This window comes from Xyrauchen texanus, chromosome 17 (genome assembly GCF_025860055.1).
Source record: "Xyrauchen texanus isolate HMW12.3.18 chromosome 17, RBS_HiC_50CHRs, whole genome shotgun sequence".
NCBI classification, from domain to species: Eukaryota; Metazoa; Chordata; class Actinopteri; order Cypriniformes; family Catostomidae; genus Xyrauchen; species Xyrauchen texanus.
In genome coordinates, this window is record NC_068292.1 from 430835 (window position 1) to 448724 (window position 17890).

Below are 17890 nucleotides of genomic sequence, written 5' to 3' on the forward strand. Positions count from 1 at the left end.
TTCGTAACCGCTTTATGTGAGCGTGCTCTGGTGGGGACACGAGACATGTAGTGCTTGTGTGTAGAAGTGAACACTGGATTGTGGGCACATTTTCTACACATAAGACATGTTTGCTCTTTACAAGATTTATTTGGGTCGCCGTAAAAATGGCGTTTGAGTGCAGGCAAGCGGGCAGTGTCACCGGCTTGTTGGCTGCTAAATTCACCATTGTAGTGGCCTGAGAGAAGGGGACTGACAGGGGGCAAAGCTTTGACGGTGGTCCGGCCGCGGCGGGACTGAGCCGTCATTTGTTCAACAAAGTTAGGAAGACTTCGGTTGCTCTGGTTTCAGCGTTACCTTAAATCGAGGCCCGCGCGGGGGCGGCGGTCTGCGGCGGCTGTCTGAGCGCGATCGAGGGCGGCCGCCCTGTCGACGCTGAGAAGTCTGAGTTTGTTGATCTGTCACGCTTTGTAGATCAGTAACAGCCTCTGGGTGCCTGCCTTTCTCATCCCACTCCCGAAGAAGGTCTGCTTGTAGGATCTGTAAAACGGCCATGGAGTGCAGAGCAGATGCGGCTTGGCCGGCGGCGGAATAGGCGCAGCCAACATAGGCGGAAGTCGCTCTGCAGGCCTTGGACGGGAGCACAGGCTTAGACCGCCATCTCGCGGAGGGCGGGCAAAGGTGGTGTAGAGCGGCGATGGCTTTGAAGAAAGCAGCCGTCGAGTCTGTTGGGTCCCTGCTCAGGGGGCGGTGACCACTCGAGCCCGAGGCGGTCGACGGCCTGTGTGAGGAGGCGTGTTAACTCTCCTTCGACTCCGGCGCGGGTCCTGCTGGATTCCTGGGCCGAGGAGGAGGCTTGGGAGCCTGACCACTCCTCGCTGTCCGAAGCCATGATGGAACAGCAGCCCTTATCCTCCGCCTAGTCATCCGAGATGGCAGCAGTGCGGCCGCTCGGTGGCAACTGCGCATCCCGGGGGGGCGGGGAGGGTGAAAACGATGCTCGAGGGAGAGGCTCCGGCAAGGCAGTCGCTTCAACCACAGTTTCCGGCAGCCTTTGGGAGCGGCGCTTCTTTCTGCGCGGCGGAATGTAAGGCGGCGCGGCGGCTTCTGCTTTGAGTGCTTCGAGTCGAGTCCGCAGGGTCGACATCGGTAGCTCCTCGCAGAAATCGCATCCGCCCTCAATGAGGGCGAGCTCTGCGTGTCCCAGTCCCAGGCAGAGAGCGCAGATGATGTGGCGGTCTCCGGTGCTGAGAAGGGCGCGACATGAGGCGCAAGTGGAACGAGGCATCTTGAAAAAGACGCTCGTACTCTTTTGTGAATAGTTCGTAAGAACTAGCTTGCTGAATAAAAAGGATACGTCGTCGGATGGCGAAGCTCGCAGGATGGCTGAAGGTGGCTGAGACGGCCGGCTTCTTCTAGCGCTGTCCACGCTTGCTTGATGCCCCTCGGACGGCGACGCGGCTTCCAGGTCAGCGATGCGAAGAGCTTCGCTGAAGAGATGAAAATCAGGGTTCCAGCCTACGAACTACGCTTATATGCACTCTAGTCACGCCCATTTTGGCGGGCTTTGATGCAGTGAGCGCGCGGACGCCTCTCATTGGATGCGAGTTCGCCCAAGCTCGTCTATAGGCTGCAGCAGTTGCCGCAGAGCAACCTATGAGCTCGCTAGCTAGCCCGCTCAAGGTCTGCAGCTGCCGCACTGCGTTGACAATGGATACAAAATTAAGGATAATTTTTTGGCTTCAATATCGTAGCGTAAGCTAGCTTACGCAATACGAGAGAACCTCTCGTAAGAGAACTATTTTTACCCTGGTTGGGTTTTTTTTTAAAACTTGACTATGTTCATGGTGCTGTCCACGTAGGCTATGTGGTCCTGAAGGTCCTACATGATCAAGTCTGCAACTTGGGTAAAGTTGCTTTTATATTACGCCAGCATATTTGCGGAGTTCCGCGTTCAATATCTCGTGAGCTGAATATTGTTACTACACAAATAACATTGTTTTAATATTTTAATCGCCTCAAAACGAGCTTTCCTTCGGATTTGCACTTTGCAGATGGTCCCTTCTTAGCAGCCTGCGCATAGAGATCAATGTATTTTGTACAGTGCGAAGGAAAGATCGTTTTGAGGAAATTTATGTTGTAGCTTCTGGTGTTTTATCTGTAGTTATATGTGATAGGTGTTGTGTGTAGCAACAACGTTTAGTTCACGAGTTACTGAACGCGGAAGTCCGCGAATGTGCAATATAAAACCAACTTTACCTAAGTCTTATATATGGATGGTGAACACACGTTCACCAAGATGGGGAGACAGCGCCGGGCGACTTACGCCACTATCTGCCAATGGATCGTGGATGCCTGGGCTGATATATCAGTCTCAACTGTGATCCGAGCTTTCACAAAGGCAGGAATAATCTCTTTATTCAGCCAGCTCACATACCCGTATTTACTTCTTGTTTTCGGCCGAAGTCCACAGTAGTCGATTGTCGAGTTTGCGCGCGCGCGATCAAACCTCCTCCGTGTGTTCAACATCTGATTCGGATGAACTATCCATTTGAGCTGATATTCTCAGAACACCACACAGCACCGTCATCAGCTGACAGTCTGAGTCTCCACTGTTGCTTAGTTACCAATGATCGCGCGCGCGCACTCGAGAATCGCCTACTGTGTAGTAGTGGGAAGTTCGGATCATTTTACTGACTCGGATCTTTGAGTCTCGTTCAGCAAAATGAACGAATCTTTTTTCGAGTCATTTCGTTCATTTCGTTCATTTCAGCAGAATATAATTAAATGTCATGTTAAATAGCCCAAAACATCAAGTAGTCTACTTACGAAAATGTTGATTCAATTTGAAATAAATAAATAAAAATAAACTATAGGGTAATGCAGCCAAAGCCAATTTATAAGAAACCGAAATGTTAATTTATTAATTGGGTCTTAAGTTTAAGCTATTGCAGTTAGTTCACCTCACCTCCTTTTTCTCCGCCTCTTGTGTCATCGGGTTCGAACTTCAAAACGTTAAAAATACTTAGTTGTCGATGTCGACTCGTCAGTGTCTGTGTGTGGGCCGTGTGGTGTGACACAGCAGCCAATGCACTCACTGACTGCATGCACATGCAGCATACCGGTCCGGATCCGGAAAGATAAATGATTAGTTCAAGTCTCGACTCTCGAGTCTTCGGGTTTGGGTTCGGCCGGGTCCGAGTCTTTCGTTCTTCCTGTCAGTCCCATAGAGACTATGCTGTCAGTACCGGAAAGAGAAATGATTAGTTCGTCTCTTCGGTTCGAGTCGTTCGTTCTTCAAGTCAGACTCACAAACCCATAGCACAGCACTATGCAGAGACAGAAATGATTAGTTCATCTTTCGAGTCTGAGTCCTTCGTTCTTTTGTCACGTGACAGCCCTATTAAATACTTAACCTAGTTCATAATTCACATCATTCTTACAAACATGTTGTAGTTAGTTTTTTTATTTGATTTTTACTTTTACAGTTACATGTTACGTTTCTGGTCTCAAATTGTATCTTTTTTCATATGTATTTGTGAATTTCTGTCATGAAGATTCTTTTCTATAACATTGAATGTAGTAATGTAGAATGTAGTATTCATGCATTTTTCCATTCACTATATTTTTTAGTCCATAAAAATCACCTAAAAAGTCTACGAGTTGTTTTGTGAAAAGTCACAGTATATAACTTAAATATGCAGTTATTTAATAAACCTATGAAACCTACACCTTTGTAACATAGCTTATTACAACACTGTACACACTATATTGACTGGATGTTTATTGTTTGTTTATTTTTTGCCAACAATGCTTTAAAAAAATTGGATAACTATCCAAAAAGGAATTAAATAAAAATAAATAAAAAATAAATAAGAATGAAAAGGACACTATAAAGCCACAGAGCATAACCATATAACTTAAATCACAATATAAAGCCTAACACAATATTGCACAACAAGCCAGGCTTTTCAAATAAATAAAAAAGAAATAATTTTAAAACACACTGTGGCTATATATTTAGGGCCTGCTTTAAGACATGTTTGCATTCAAAAAAACAAGCTCCCGGACCTTGGCTGGGCTGAGCCTGTTTCTTCTGTCTGAGATAATCTGCCCAGTCTTAGAAAATACTCTTTCAGATGGTACAGATGTGGCCACAATGCAAAGTCTAGCCTTCATGACCTCAGAAAGGCTTTTATAAACAGGTGAACATCTCATCCACCATGCCAGAGGGTCTGATGTACGGGGTAAGAGTGGTTCCGCAAGGTAGGCCCGCATCTCAACCATAGCATCTGATGTAGTTGAAGAGGTAGCAGAAGGCCTCAAGCTTGCTACCCTCTCATCAAAGTCTTCCCAAAACATGGCCCCTGCACTGGAAGTCACACCAGAATCTGGAGGATTCTCCTCTTCACTCTGAGTTGGGTTAATAGCTGCTGCAGCTGTTGTAACCCTCTTCACAGTCTCTTCTGCTGCCTGGTGGTTGACAAAGGCTTGCTTTTTGAACCTTGGATCCAAGCAAGTTGCATCAGCAAGCTTCTCAATGAGCTCCACTCTGCCAAACCTTTTAGTCATTTCTGACATTAGGGTGTCCACTAGTTTTTTAACAGCTTCAAATCTGGATGGATTCCTTTGATTCCGGGCAACAATCCTCCGAAGACCTCTGGTCATCAAAATTCTTTTGGAGGCAGTCACAAACCTACAAAAAAATGTACAATTGTTTACATACTGTACATATAACAAAGCCAAAATCAATATTACACATAGAAATACATGCATGATTAAGAAATATAGAGTTTAAAATGTGTTTTTTTTATATGAATGATAATCAAAAAATTTAAATTTAAAAAATACTTACTTTTCTGCAATCACTTCTGTAGTGACCTCCTCAAATGGATGAATAATATCCACGATTTCTCTGCAGATTTCCCATTCATCAGGCGACAAGGTTGGCAGAGATGCATTAGTGAGAGCCAGGGTGGAGATGATTGGCTCTTTGATTTCAATAAATCTTTTTAACATATAAAATGTTGAATTCCACCTTGTGGCCACATCCTGTTTTAAGCGCAGCTGCTCTTGACCCATCTGTTTTTGCGTGGCCTTCAGCTTATCTGAAGCAACTGTGCTTCTATGGAAGAACTCAACAGTTGTCTTGACCTTTTGCAATATTGCTTGGACCTCTTTCAGTGCAGCTCTCACAATGAGGTTCAATAAATGTGCAAAACAAGGTACGTGATCCCAGTGGAGGTGGTCTTTCAGGGCTGAAACAATGTTGCTGGCATTGTCTGTGACACAGGCTACAATTTTGTCAACCACACCCCATTCATTTGTAACCCTGGTCAACTCACTTGCCAGGTGAGCAGCAGTGTGTCTGTCTGTCAAGACAAAGCAGTCCAGGAGAAAAGAGGTCATCTGAAAGTCCTCTGTGAAATGGCAAGTCACAGCCATGTAACTTGTGGTGGTCACAGAGGTCCAGCAGTCTGTTGTAAGACATACAGCAGATGCTCTCTTGATTGTGTCCATGATGTCAGCTCTTAACTTCTCAAACAGCCTAGGCATTACAGTTTTTGTTAGAGTTTTTCTGCTAGGTAGGCTGTATGATGGGTCCAGAAGATGTGAGTATTCCTTAAAGCCCTTATCCTCCACTATAGAAAAGGGCTGAAAGTCACAAGCAATCATTTTGACCAGAGCCTCATCTAGTTTGCTCTGTTTTAACGGATCCTCCATTGGACGCATTATGAAACTACTCATAGATGTTTGCTGCTGTGGCCTCCTTGACCTAACTGCTCCTTGGATGGTGGTAGGTGCTGCTGGTATACTGGATTCTGCAGATGAGGTGCCAGCCAAAGAAGTTGAATATCCAGCAGAAGAGGTGCTGGTGGTGGACACAGCTCCAGCTGCTGCAGGGCCACCATCTTCAATCTCTGTTCTAACTTGTGCTAACAGCACAGTTGGATGTGAGCTTTTCAAGTGTCTTCTCAAATTTGAAGTGCTTCCTCCTTTAGTAGAAAATTTTTTCTTGCAGATGTTACATTTTGCCTCAGTGGCCGAAGTTGCAACAAAATGAGTCCAAACATCACTCCTTTTTCTAGAGCTCAACATTGTCCTGATCTGTCTCTTCTCTGCTCCTCACCTTGCGCAAAACAATGGGGGATGGGTGTGAAAGGGTCACTATCCCCTTGGTGACAGCCTTGAGTGACAGTTGCAATTCATCTCAACCATTGGCTAAACTCTTGTTTGAACCAAACACACATTGTGTATGTGTGTGTGTGTGTGTGTGTGTGTATATATATATATATATACACACACGTTTTATATATATATATATATATATATATATAAACGTGTGTGTATGTATATATATATATATATCCTAATAACAATAATAATAATAAAAACTAAAAACATATTAACAATAAAAAAAGAGATGGACAGGGACAATAATAAGATGGACCTTTTTTATTTTTCAGATGATGTTTATTGTACATATATTTTGATAATTGTATGTTAATTCCCAACATATAAAACAATGTACATTCAGACGCAGTCAATAATACGAATCTAATGTTTTATTTGATGCGAGATACCAGCTGTCACGTGACAAAAGAACGAAGGACTCAGACTCGAAAGATGAACTAATCATTTCTGTCTCTGCATAGTGCTATGGGTTTGTGAGTCTGACTTGAAGAACGAACGACTCGAAACCGAAGAGACGAACTAATCATTTCTCTTTCCGGTACTGACAGCATAGTCTCTATGGGACTGACAGGAAGAACGAAAGTCTCGGACCCGGCCGAAACCGAACCAGACGAACTAATCATTTCTCTTTCCGGTACTGACAGCAGCATAGTCTCTATGGGACTGACAGGAAGAACGAAAGACTCGGACCCGGCCGAACCCGAAGACTCGCGAAAGATGAACTAATCATTTATGACTTCATGTACCTTATGCGATGTTGCGCGCATGCGCGGTCAACACAAAATGAACGAATCACTCTCTGAGACAACTCGGTAGTCCCGAGTCATATTAAAGATTCGTTCAAAATGAACGAATCGTTCATGAACGACACATCACTACTACTGTGGACTTCGACCGAAAACAGGAAGAAAATACGGGTATGTGAGCTGGCTGAATGCACATCATTTTTATATATCTTTCACATTTACTGCAGTCAGATTCACCGTGTTCACTCACATGGCTGTGCACTTGTAATGACACATTAAGGTTGTTAAGAGGCTAAAAGCAGGTTTAAAACTTGTCCCGTTTAAGTCAACAGGGTGCAAATTTTAAAAAGAGGATAACACGGTGTAGGCAACACCGTTTTTTGTCGTTGTTATCTGTACTGACAGCACTCCAAATTTACAAAAAAAATGAGCTCAATGTTAAAATTGACCGGAGTTTTCCTTTAACGTTTGAACAACGTTACCATGGGAGTGAACGGAGTTGTCAGAACGCTTAATAAAGTTTGACTTTATCTGACTGTTTTGTTGACATTCCCTTTAGCACATCTAGTGGATGCATAACGCAAACCCAGTCAAACGTTTGACTGCAGTATTTTATGCGCCTTATAATCCGGTGCGCCATATGAAAAATGTTCTAAAATAGGTCATTCATTGAAGGTGCGCCTTATAATCCGGTGCGCCTTATAGTGCGGAAAATACGGTAACTAGTTTGATCAATAAAATGGTGAAAAAATGTATATCATTGTTTGCCAAAGCCCAAGATTATGTCCTCAAATGCCTTGTTTTGTCCACAGTCCACACACCAAATATTTAGTTAATTGTCATAGAGGAGTAAGTAAATCTGAAAATATTCATGTTTAGAAGCTACAATCAGAAGTTTTATGTATTTTCCTTAAAAAAAATACACAAACCAGTTAATCGATTATCAACAAAGTTGGCAATTAATTTACTATTATGGTCAACAACAATCGATTAATCGTTGCAGCCCTAGACACAGGAGCAAGATCGGAGCAGGACCAGGGGGAGAGCAGTGGGACCAGTGAGACCAGTGAGTGGATCACCCTGATGAAACGACTCAGGCCCTCTGCAGAGAACATTCCTTCAATCAAATCAGCAATGGAGAATACATACACCAGGCGCAGATCATGGATATCAAAGGCAACTCCTACATTGACTGAAATCTTCAACGAATACCCACGCTTCTTGGATATGCCAAGTTTGGTAGGTTTCTCATTGTAAAAGATCTGATACTCTTAGTAACACTGTTGACTTAGAATATATTCTGAAGAAGTCTTTTTATGTAAGATGGATATCGAGTTTGGCAAAATAACAGATGGAAAGTCAGACCAGTTCATCAGAAAATGGGAAGCGACCATCATTCCAAAGCTGAGAGCATTGGCTGCCTTGGAAAAAGGTGGTGTTGCTTCACTTACGGAGGGATGGAAGACCAGACAGATGGTATGTGTGTAATGATATGGCATGCAATGTCTCAAAGGTTAAATTCAGAATGTAGGAACCCTTGCTTTATTTCCTACTTACCAATAATATTAATTAGTCCTTTCTCAGTGTAATCCATGTTGGTAATACACTGATTATGGATAAGCCCATCATACATAGCCTGGTTAAAACCAGACTCATTTACTTTGTAAATATAGTCTGGGGACTCATGATTGGGGAAACATTTCCAACGGTAACATCATGATGGGGGTATACTTAAGGTTAACTTTGAAATTATTGGTTCAGCCTAACCAATCACATTGCTCAGGGATTCCGAACGTTACTTCCTACTTTACCTACATTTTACAAACTGACAATATACAGCATCGATGGTCAGTATGTAGACCTACCTTTGCTGTACATAAATGTACACATTCTTCCGACTGCGTTTTCTGATGCATTGCTACAACTGTACTACCAGAGCCTGTCTGGGGTCTGATGGAAACTTAGTGAATAATGGTGTTCCAGAATAGTTTCTCCCTGAAAGGAGATCTAGGTGGGTGTGGCCAGGCTACCTCATACAGCCCCAGTTCTACCCGGTTCAACTCAGTTTTTGAACCCCAGTTTAAAAAAAAAACATGAACTAATCCTTTTAATCCTACTAGTAAATATTTGTTGTAGCTTTAATCTGTTTTCATTTAATTTTCAGATGAAAAGTGCTATACTATGCTGGTTCTTCTGACACATCTTCTGCCACCAATGCCCGGGAGTCGCTGCAGTGTGAAGTCAGCAATAACATTCCTGATTGATTTTGTACCGGTATGTTTCGTAATGATGTCTGTAAGAGCCTACGAAGGACTAGGTATGGTGGACCTGCAATTTATGACAACACATCCAGATAGACTAAACACATGCAACTTAAGAAAACATCTTCATCAATTTGACAACATATGCACAGCATTTAGAAATTGCACTGCAAATTCATGCGTTGTCATAAATTGCAGGTCGTTTGCATCCGACGGCCACTGTAACTAGGTAATTATTAAATAATTTAGTAAAAAAAAAAAAGTAATATTTTTTATGATTTTATTACAATTCATAAACTGTGTAAATAGTCTAAAATGTATAACACTGTTTTTATGACTATTAAATTTGATATTTTCTACGTACACATTTAAAGAGTTATCTTGTCTTACAAGTGGTAACTTACAGAAGAATAATTACTCCAAAATGTTACCTAATACAGTATAGCATGCACATTTAGACTTCTTTATGCTGCTTTTTCAACTCTTAAATTGCATATTTTTCATCTTCTCTAAGTCTGGAACCAGTATTGCATCCCTCTGCGACAACTCCGAGATGGCACCAAGGACCCAGCCACAGCTGATCTGCATCGGCAGTCTGAAAAGCCCAACACCACAATATATCATCACTGCAAGGAACGACCAGGTGACCATTCCTGTAAATGATGGCCTGACATGTGCAGTTGACAAGCTATTCAAGCTTTACTGGGTGTGCAACTTGACATATCCACCACAGCTGAGCTCTGTCTTCACCTTTTTTGAATACATCTATGATGTGACCATCTCAACCAAGAGACCCAAGGTACTTGAAGTCCTTTCAAAGCTTCAGGCTGCGCATTAAATAACAACACAATGTATACGTGTCCAAAGTGCAGACAATTTATATCTACAGAAGTAAGGAGAGTCATTTGGCATCTCCGTGAAATTCATGCCTTATCAGATGGACAAGACATTACCATTATCTGCAGCCAAGATGGTTGCCCAAGAACTTATCATAACTTCAATTCATTCGCCAAACATCTTCATAGAGACCACCAGTCCACAACAACATTCATGGACAATGTGACATTTCAACCTAATGACCACAGTTTATCAGATGCATATGAGACTGGGACATCTAGTACTGTGGAAACATCAGACTATGTTCCAGTTCAAACTGCCATTCCTAGTGAAACTGTTGCTTCTTTTGTGGCAAAGATATACCGTTCATCAAATAAAACTTTAATGGATGTAGCAAAAACTATCTCTTGTACGCAAGAGGTATTAGAGAGGACTGTTGATAATCTTAAACAGTCAACAACTACATTGTTGAATAATCTGCAGGTACCACTTGGCAGTGAGTCTGTCCAGTCTTTAATGGGCGAGTTTGAAGCTGCTAAACTAATGTTTAAAGATGTAGACACACCTTACAAAATGAACAAATACTTTGAAGAGAAATTTGATCTTGTGAAGCCGAAGGAAATCTTTATTGGCCATAGGACACAGCAAGAAAACAGGGACAATTAAAACAAGTTTTGGCAGCAGACACGTGTCAATATGTGTCAGTAATTGAGACTATTAAATTTCTGTTCAGTAATGACCAGATGCAAAAAGTTTACCTTCAGGGTAAGAAGCAAACCGAAGGGAAAATGCACAATTATTGTGATGGGACTCATTTTACATCTCACCCATTGTTTGGAACATGTCCTCAAGCACTCCAAATACAGTTGTATTTTGATGACCTGGAAACAACTAACCCTTTATGCTCCAAAACTAAAATCCATAAAATGGGTGCTGTTTATTTTAGTTTAAAAAATCTGCCACCGCAATATAGTTCTTCACTTTCAAATATTCACTTATGTCTTTTGTTTAATTCTATGGACAGAGAGGTATATGGATTTGGTAAAATTTTGGAACCACTGCTAGAGGAAGTTAGACTACTTGAAAGGTCGGGTGTAGAAGTAGACATGCAAGGACAAAGACATCAACTTTATGGAACAATCTGTGTTTTGACTGCTGACAGTTTAGCTATCCATTCCCTCTGTGGTTATTTGGAAATCTTTTCAGCCAACAAGTTTTGTCACTTCTGCTTGATTGACAAAACGACTGCGCAGACTGTTTTCGACGAAGATAAAGTAGAAAAGCGCACCAGAGAAAACTATGAGCAGCATGTGGTACGTAATGATCCATCTGCAACTGGAGTTAAAGAGGACTCATGTTTAAACAAGCTGCACTATTTCCATGTCACTAAGAACACATGCGTTGACATTATGCATGATATCCTTGAGGGTGTAGCCCTTTGGAAATCAGACTAATGTTACGCCACTTCATTTATGAAGAAAGGCTATTTTCTTTAGAACTGTTGAATCATAGAATTTCCAGTTTTGACTATGGGTATGGGAATGAAAAAAATAAGCCCAGTGTTATACTCAATCTAAGAACCTCTGACAATGCAATAAAACAGACAGCATCGCAAATGTGGTGCCTTTTACAGGTATTAACCTTTTTGGTTGGTGATCTTGTTAGTGTAGGAAGTGAACATTGGCACTTATTCATTTTGTTAAGACAAATATGTAGCATTGTATTTGCACCTGTTGTTACATATGGACTTGCTGTTTTTCTTAAACAGCTCATTATTGAGCATCACACACAATTCAAGAAGCTCTATGACCGAAACTTGATACCCAAACATCATTTTATGACACACTATCCGCGAATGATGGTTATGTTCGGACCTATATCTCAATTGTGGTGTATGAGATTCGAAGCTAAGCATAAACCATTAAAAAGACATACTAATATAGTTGGAAACTTTAAAAATGTTTCTAAAACACTGAGTTATAAACATCAGGTTCAGCAAATGTATAGCTTCAAGTTAGGTGACCCTTTTTCTGAGAAAATGATTGTTACAAACTCATATCCTGTTACTATTGGCTCTTTGAAGAAAGCAGATGTTGTGCTCGAAAATCTGAAATCAGCCAAAGACTTTGAATATACTTTGAACTGCGCTGTCTATGTCACCCATGCTGTTAGTGTGTTCGGCCAAACTTACAGAACTGGCTCTGTAATGCCTCTTAAAGCAGATGACAAAGGAGAGCCTTTATTTGGAGAAATTATTCACATCATACCTCAGACTGATGACATGTCTATCCTGATGTTTGTAAGAATTCTAACAGTGAAGTACTTTGATGATCATTTCTATGCCTATGTTGTACATCAAACTAAAGAGTATGAAATGATCAGTCTGGCCGATACTGCAGATTTCAGGCCTTTGGACATAATGCAGGGTTTTGATACAGATGAGCTATACTTAAACCCAAGATACAAGATTGTTTAGCTAATCCTTCTCAAGAATGTAAATTGTCAGACTGCAGACTGTCATTGTCATCTTTGAAGTTTTGATTAATAACAATCAGCTACTATATTCAAACTGGTTGATGTAATCTCATAGCCTACTGTTAGAGTTTTACTCTAAATGATTTCAAGTCAATTTCAAGACTAATTATCATTGACAAAAGTTCTATTATTATTATTATCTCAGTGATCTAAACATGTTTCTTACTAAATGAATTCATGCATCTGTGTTTTATGATATGACTTATGTTGTTACATGTCATCCATTATTCATAACTGTGATTGATTGTTATATGCAAGTATGGTTTTCATACAGATTAACTATACTTTTAAACAAATGTTTCTTATAAAATGAATTCATTTATCTGTGTTTTATGATATGACTGTTAGGCAATATCTTATGATGTCATCCATTTGTCATAACTGTGATTTTATCTTTTAATATGTTCATGCTTCTGATATTACTCTTATCACTGTATATCCTGCTACAGTTAGTGCAGTAGCTTTTGTTGTACTTTGCACTCATTAAATTGCAAATATATTTTGACATTTGACTTTATTTTTTTATGATTACCGTACATATGCTTGGTAATGTTAACACATTATTAGTCGTTTCTGGTCATTTTCAGCTACAATCAGCACGTAATGTTTTGAAATGACATATTTAAGTGTAAAATTGTCTCACACGCTTTATGTGTGAAAAGTATTGATATCACACATTTGTGTGTAAAGTTATCTACACAATTTCTGTGTTAAAATAGCTCACACATCTATTGTGTAAAATTTCACACAACATGTGTAGTCCCTGAACACACTCACCACATGTGTTAAAATTCTACACATGATGTGTCATTTTGAACACATCTCTTTTTGCAGTGAAGTAGCTTCCCTGTAAATACTCTAGAATACTTTAAAGTTAGTCCATATGACTTGTGCACTGTATTTCAGGTCTTCTAAAACTATATAATAGTTTTTGTGAGGAACAGACAACATTTTAAGACATTATTCACTGAAAATCTTCACATCAGTTGCAGCTCTCAAATCTCAATCTCCATTCCATATACTTGAAGGGGTGCACCGCATTCAGTTACAATATACGCATGACGTCAAACCTGGTGCGATGCTGCAACAATTGGGGAAAATTGTAAAAGTTAGTTGACACTAAATTGACGTGATTTGCAAACGAATTTTCTTTTACAATATATTTAGGGAATATGGTGGCCAGAGATCATTGGTCCAAGGATGTGCCCAGAACTGCATCTGAATCATACAGTCCTTTTAACATTTTCCCACTAAGGGTGCAGAGATCTGCCTATGCTGCTTTGTTCTTATTATATTTAAACACTCTTCTGAAGTCAGTAGTGAGCAACAGTCAGGTTCTGGAAGAAAAAATCTCGTTCATTTTTTTTCCATAGATGAATTGATTTTCAGTGATAACTTATAAACCTTGAAAACAACTACATTAACCATGTACAGCAGTAAAAGGTCCACCAATCAGAGAACCGCGGACAACAAAGCCCGCGAAACATGCCCAGGGGTGATGCCACTCCAGTGACACACTCTGAATGACGTTATTGAGTCATTCTCCCTTAAATCACACAAACTACTTATATATTTGTACATATAAAAATATTATGCAATCAACATATACTTATAATCAACAACCTAAAATCAATAGTTTTATATATTCCTATCGTTTTCATTCAATTACATAATTTGCAATGCTTTATGAAATTATAGTTTGTGCCCTCATGAATGAAGGTACAGTAAGTACACAGTCTTGCACCTTTGTGTTTTGTGGACGAATCAATATGTCCTCTTTAAACAGATACTGCATGCACAAACAGATAGTCAAAATAAAATGTTTCTTTATTCAAAGACCAGCTTATGCACATGCACATGTCTTGTGTTTACATGTGTGAAACAGAAGCAAGTGCTCCACAACAAGATGCCCTTGATTTTTTTTCAGCTAATTGAGCAAAATTGTGCAATTCATTTGCTAAACTTGAATCATTAAAATCACTTGAAATGGGGGCTTTTAGCTTATTCTTTTGAAAACGTATAGTAACATGCTCGTGTTCCTGTGATTGTCTCAGCTTTTTGTGCCCTTCTCAAGTTTTCATCCCTGTGTTTTGATTTAAATGTTTAGTATGTTTAAATGTAAAATTATTTTTAAAAGTTATTATGTTTTGATGTTTTCAAATAAATATCTCCTTTATTCTTCAAACTCTGTAAATGGGCTCTATTTTCACGACCACACTGTACGCAATGTCTTATCCAGAAATAAGTCATTGTGCTAAGACCTTGTCTGTTTTCAGAGCAAAGTCTAAAATCAGTTGCATTTGCAGTTTGGAGATTCCACCAGCAGGTGGTAATAAAAGTTCATGTGTGTACAAAAGTGGAACATTAGTTTATGTCCCTGACAGTCGCCATTTTATGAACCAAAATTAATGAGATTTGTGTAAAAATTTCTAAAAGTCATGATTTATTTTTCAATTAATATCATATAATAATAATAATAATAATAATAATTATTATTATTATTATTATTAGTATTATTATTATTATTAGTAGTAGTATGTTTATATTTAAAATTGCATTATGATCTAATTTTCACCTGTCGTTTAAGAGTGATTGTTAAGTTCCTGCAAAATAAGCCAATGGAAGAAGTTGGAGAGCGTAAAATGTTTAGATTTTTCAAGAGGTAGTTGTAAAGGATTTTTGACCATTTCGTTATTTTAATGATATTTTGGTTTAGTTTGAAGTGAAATTTAAATTGAGATTTTGTGCGTGTGTTTCAATAAATGAATTTGCATTTTAAAGTGAAATTGTCCGGTAGAAGAGACACATTTTCCATGCATATAATTAGAGTGTCCACTCTCATAGAAATGTGCCTGACATTCAACAAGGACACAATGCACAAAAGAACATGAGTACAAAATGTGTATTCTTCTAATTAAAGTGCATACAGTCCATTTACTCTTCCAACTTCTTAAGAATGTGCTGTCTTTGTTTACAGTATATCGCTGGTGCTTGACAGTGAATGGACTAACAAGGTACAGACGGTGCAATTACCGGAGAAGAACCTTTAGAATTAGATTGCCCTTGACCCAGCCCATTAGCGATTTGTGAGTACAATTTCCCCAAACCCACTTGCGTCTAGAATTAGCACAAGCTTGCACAAAATTACCAAAACACTTTATGGCCATGCACGCTGACTTTGCGCGTATCACTTATCACATAGTCAAGTCATTTTTATTTGTATTTGTATATCGGCTTTCACAAAACACATCGTTTCAAAGCAGCTTAACAGAAGATAAAACCGTAATATCTATAATGTCTTAGAGTCATCATTGTGTAGTTTGATAAAATACGTTTGTGAATTGTGTTTAAAATAAGTAATTAAATAATTGTATATATATAACCCCAGTGAGTAAGCTGAAGGTGACTGTGGCAAGGAACACAAAACTCCAGAAGATGTTGATTAATGGAGAAAAATAACCTTGGGAGAAACCTCACTGTGGGGGCCAGTTCCCCTCTAACTAACATCATGAATATAATGACAATATTACTTATGTATAGTTAAAATCATGGTTTAAAATGATTAAACTAAGTGTTAAGTGTCAGTGTTTAAACAAAGATATATTCATGTAAGTTTAATGACTAAAGTCTTTGAAGTTCATCCTGGATTAACCGCAGAAGTTCACATAGATGCAATTGTCCTTGTTAACTGGCTGATGAAGGTTTTTGTTGGCAATTGATAGTCTGTGTATTCTGTTATAAGTGTGTAGTCCATCATTAGACAGAGGTGATGCAGTCAGAGATCAGTGAGGTGCATCGCAGTTCAACCTGGATGGTAATGTCGGTGAGGTCTATCCTAAGTCCAAGGTTCAGACAATGAAACATAGCACTGCTCTTTGCACTAGTGCTCTGAAAATAAGGCCCATTATGTATTAAAACTGTACTGTAAGTCCAAAAACGTACCGTAAGTGTTGGGTCTGTAAGAGCCATGCATAATGACAGCTGTGTCCCTCCACTTTTAAAATGGCTGCTATGCCCCTGCCCAAATCCCCTGCATATTAGGTCTTTCAGATGTACTGATATGTATTAAGTCCCTAAATATGTGATTCACTTTTCTGACATTTCACAACAAGGGTTTTGAGTATTTGTTTGCCTGTTGACAATATCCTTGTTCTTTGTTCCTCCGCTCTGCCGCTAAAATAATATGTTTTCATTTCAGTTCTTACTGCACCAGTGTACACTCAGCAACTACCCATCTAATGTATTCCACTTTAGATTTATTATATATTAAAATGAGTTTCCTCTATAACATTGTTGTTTACTTTGGTACCTTGCATTATTACTGTGTTGTGCCTCACCGTGCCTTGTTGTTTGATACACCACGACTTTGGAGAAACTATATGTTCTTCTTTTTCAAGTTGGTCTGTTATAGAGTAACAATAAAACAACTGTATAACTATTTGAGGACATTATTCAGACAACTAAATAGAGTAAGCAATCTCAACTTAATAAGATATTTACTCCTGAAGCTGGGCATTGTTTGAATATGCCAGAGGGACATTAGAATGGTGCAGTGACTGCGGTGATGGGCAATTCTTTGAACCATGAAAACATTAGTGTGAAACATGTTTCTTTACTCTTGTAAATTAGAAGCAGACCGGACAGCCTTGCTAAACCCGTGTTCTCTGTTGCTGAACTGGAAAACACGATGATACAGTATATTGAGTTATAATATCAAACAACAAACTGTTCTCACCCGCACACATACAGCTCATTTTCTCAGAGCTCTACCTTCATGTTCTGGGGATCATGTTTGTAATTATGGGTGTCAAAAGCAGTCAGCTGCCATGCGGTGTCCCTCAACTTTGCCTTGAATTTCCATGGAAACAGTGCGGTTAAACCCGCCCTCAGAAAGGCTACGTTAACATTGTGAGGGCCTGCTGTGGATCCCCCCAACACCGTAGGAATTAAAACGGAAGAAATGCAATTTAAAGACATGAAGTAAACAATCACAAAACACTTGTTTCAAGCACGGACACAATTTCCCTGGCCTTGTCCAATTCCATCGTAGCCCGGGGCTCATGTTTCTCTTTTACACATGGTTCTACACCATTGATTAGAATGGTAAAGCAGGAACAGAATCAATTCCTATGACATTTCAGAGAATAAAACACAGTTTTAATATACTGCAGCACTTCTGTTTCCCTTTAAGAAAGAAAGTCTTAAAATCTCTCTTTTCAGGTAAAACTTATTGTCTGCAAAATCATATACAAGGAGGTGGATCAAAATACTACGTATTAAACACAGTAAGTATTATGTTGAAGATGCAATATTTGTGATATACTGTGATGTCAGCAT

The 17890-nt window shown here is 39.6% G+C and overlaps 1 protein-coding gene and 1 long non-coding RNA gene across 2 annotated transcripts; both read left to right on the forward strand.

The window, feature by feature from the left end:
* Positions 1 to 6774: 6774 nt before the first annotated feature.
* Positions 6775 to 8377, forward strand: LOC127658462 (uncharacterized). The gene is made up of 3 exons (XR_007972384.1): positions 6775 to 7091; positions 7924 to 8159; positions 8244 to 8377. It is a non-coding gene; the product is annotated as an uncharacterized LOC127658462 (long non-coding RNA).
* Positions 8378 to 8384: 7 nt separating this feature from the next.
* Positions 8385 to 12725, forward strand: LOC127658461 (uncharacterized). Its single transcript, XM_052147784.1, has 3 exons — positions 8385 to 8396; positions 9085 to 9194; positions 9696 to 12725. The coding sequence occupies exon 3, from the start codon at positions 11472 to 11474 to the stop codon at positions 12492 to 12494; it is 1023 nt and encodes a 340-aa protein (XP_052003744.1). The 5' UTR covers positions 8385 to 8396; positions 9085 to 9194; positions 9696 to 11471; the 3' UTR covers positions 12495 to 12725.
* Positions 12726 to 17890: the final 5165 nt, after the last annotated feature.

Coding starts and splice junctions, on each gene's coding strand:
- LOC127658461 (XM_052147784.1), top strand. CDS start 11,472: ATGTTACGCCACTTCATTTATGAAGAAAGGCTATTTTCTTTAGAACTG.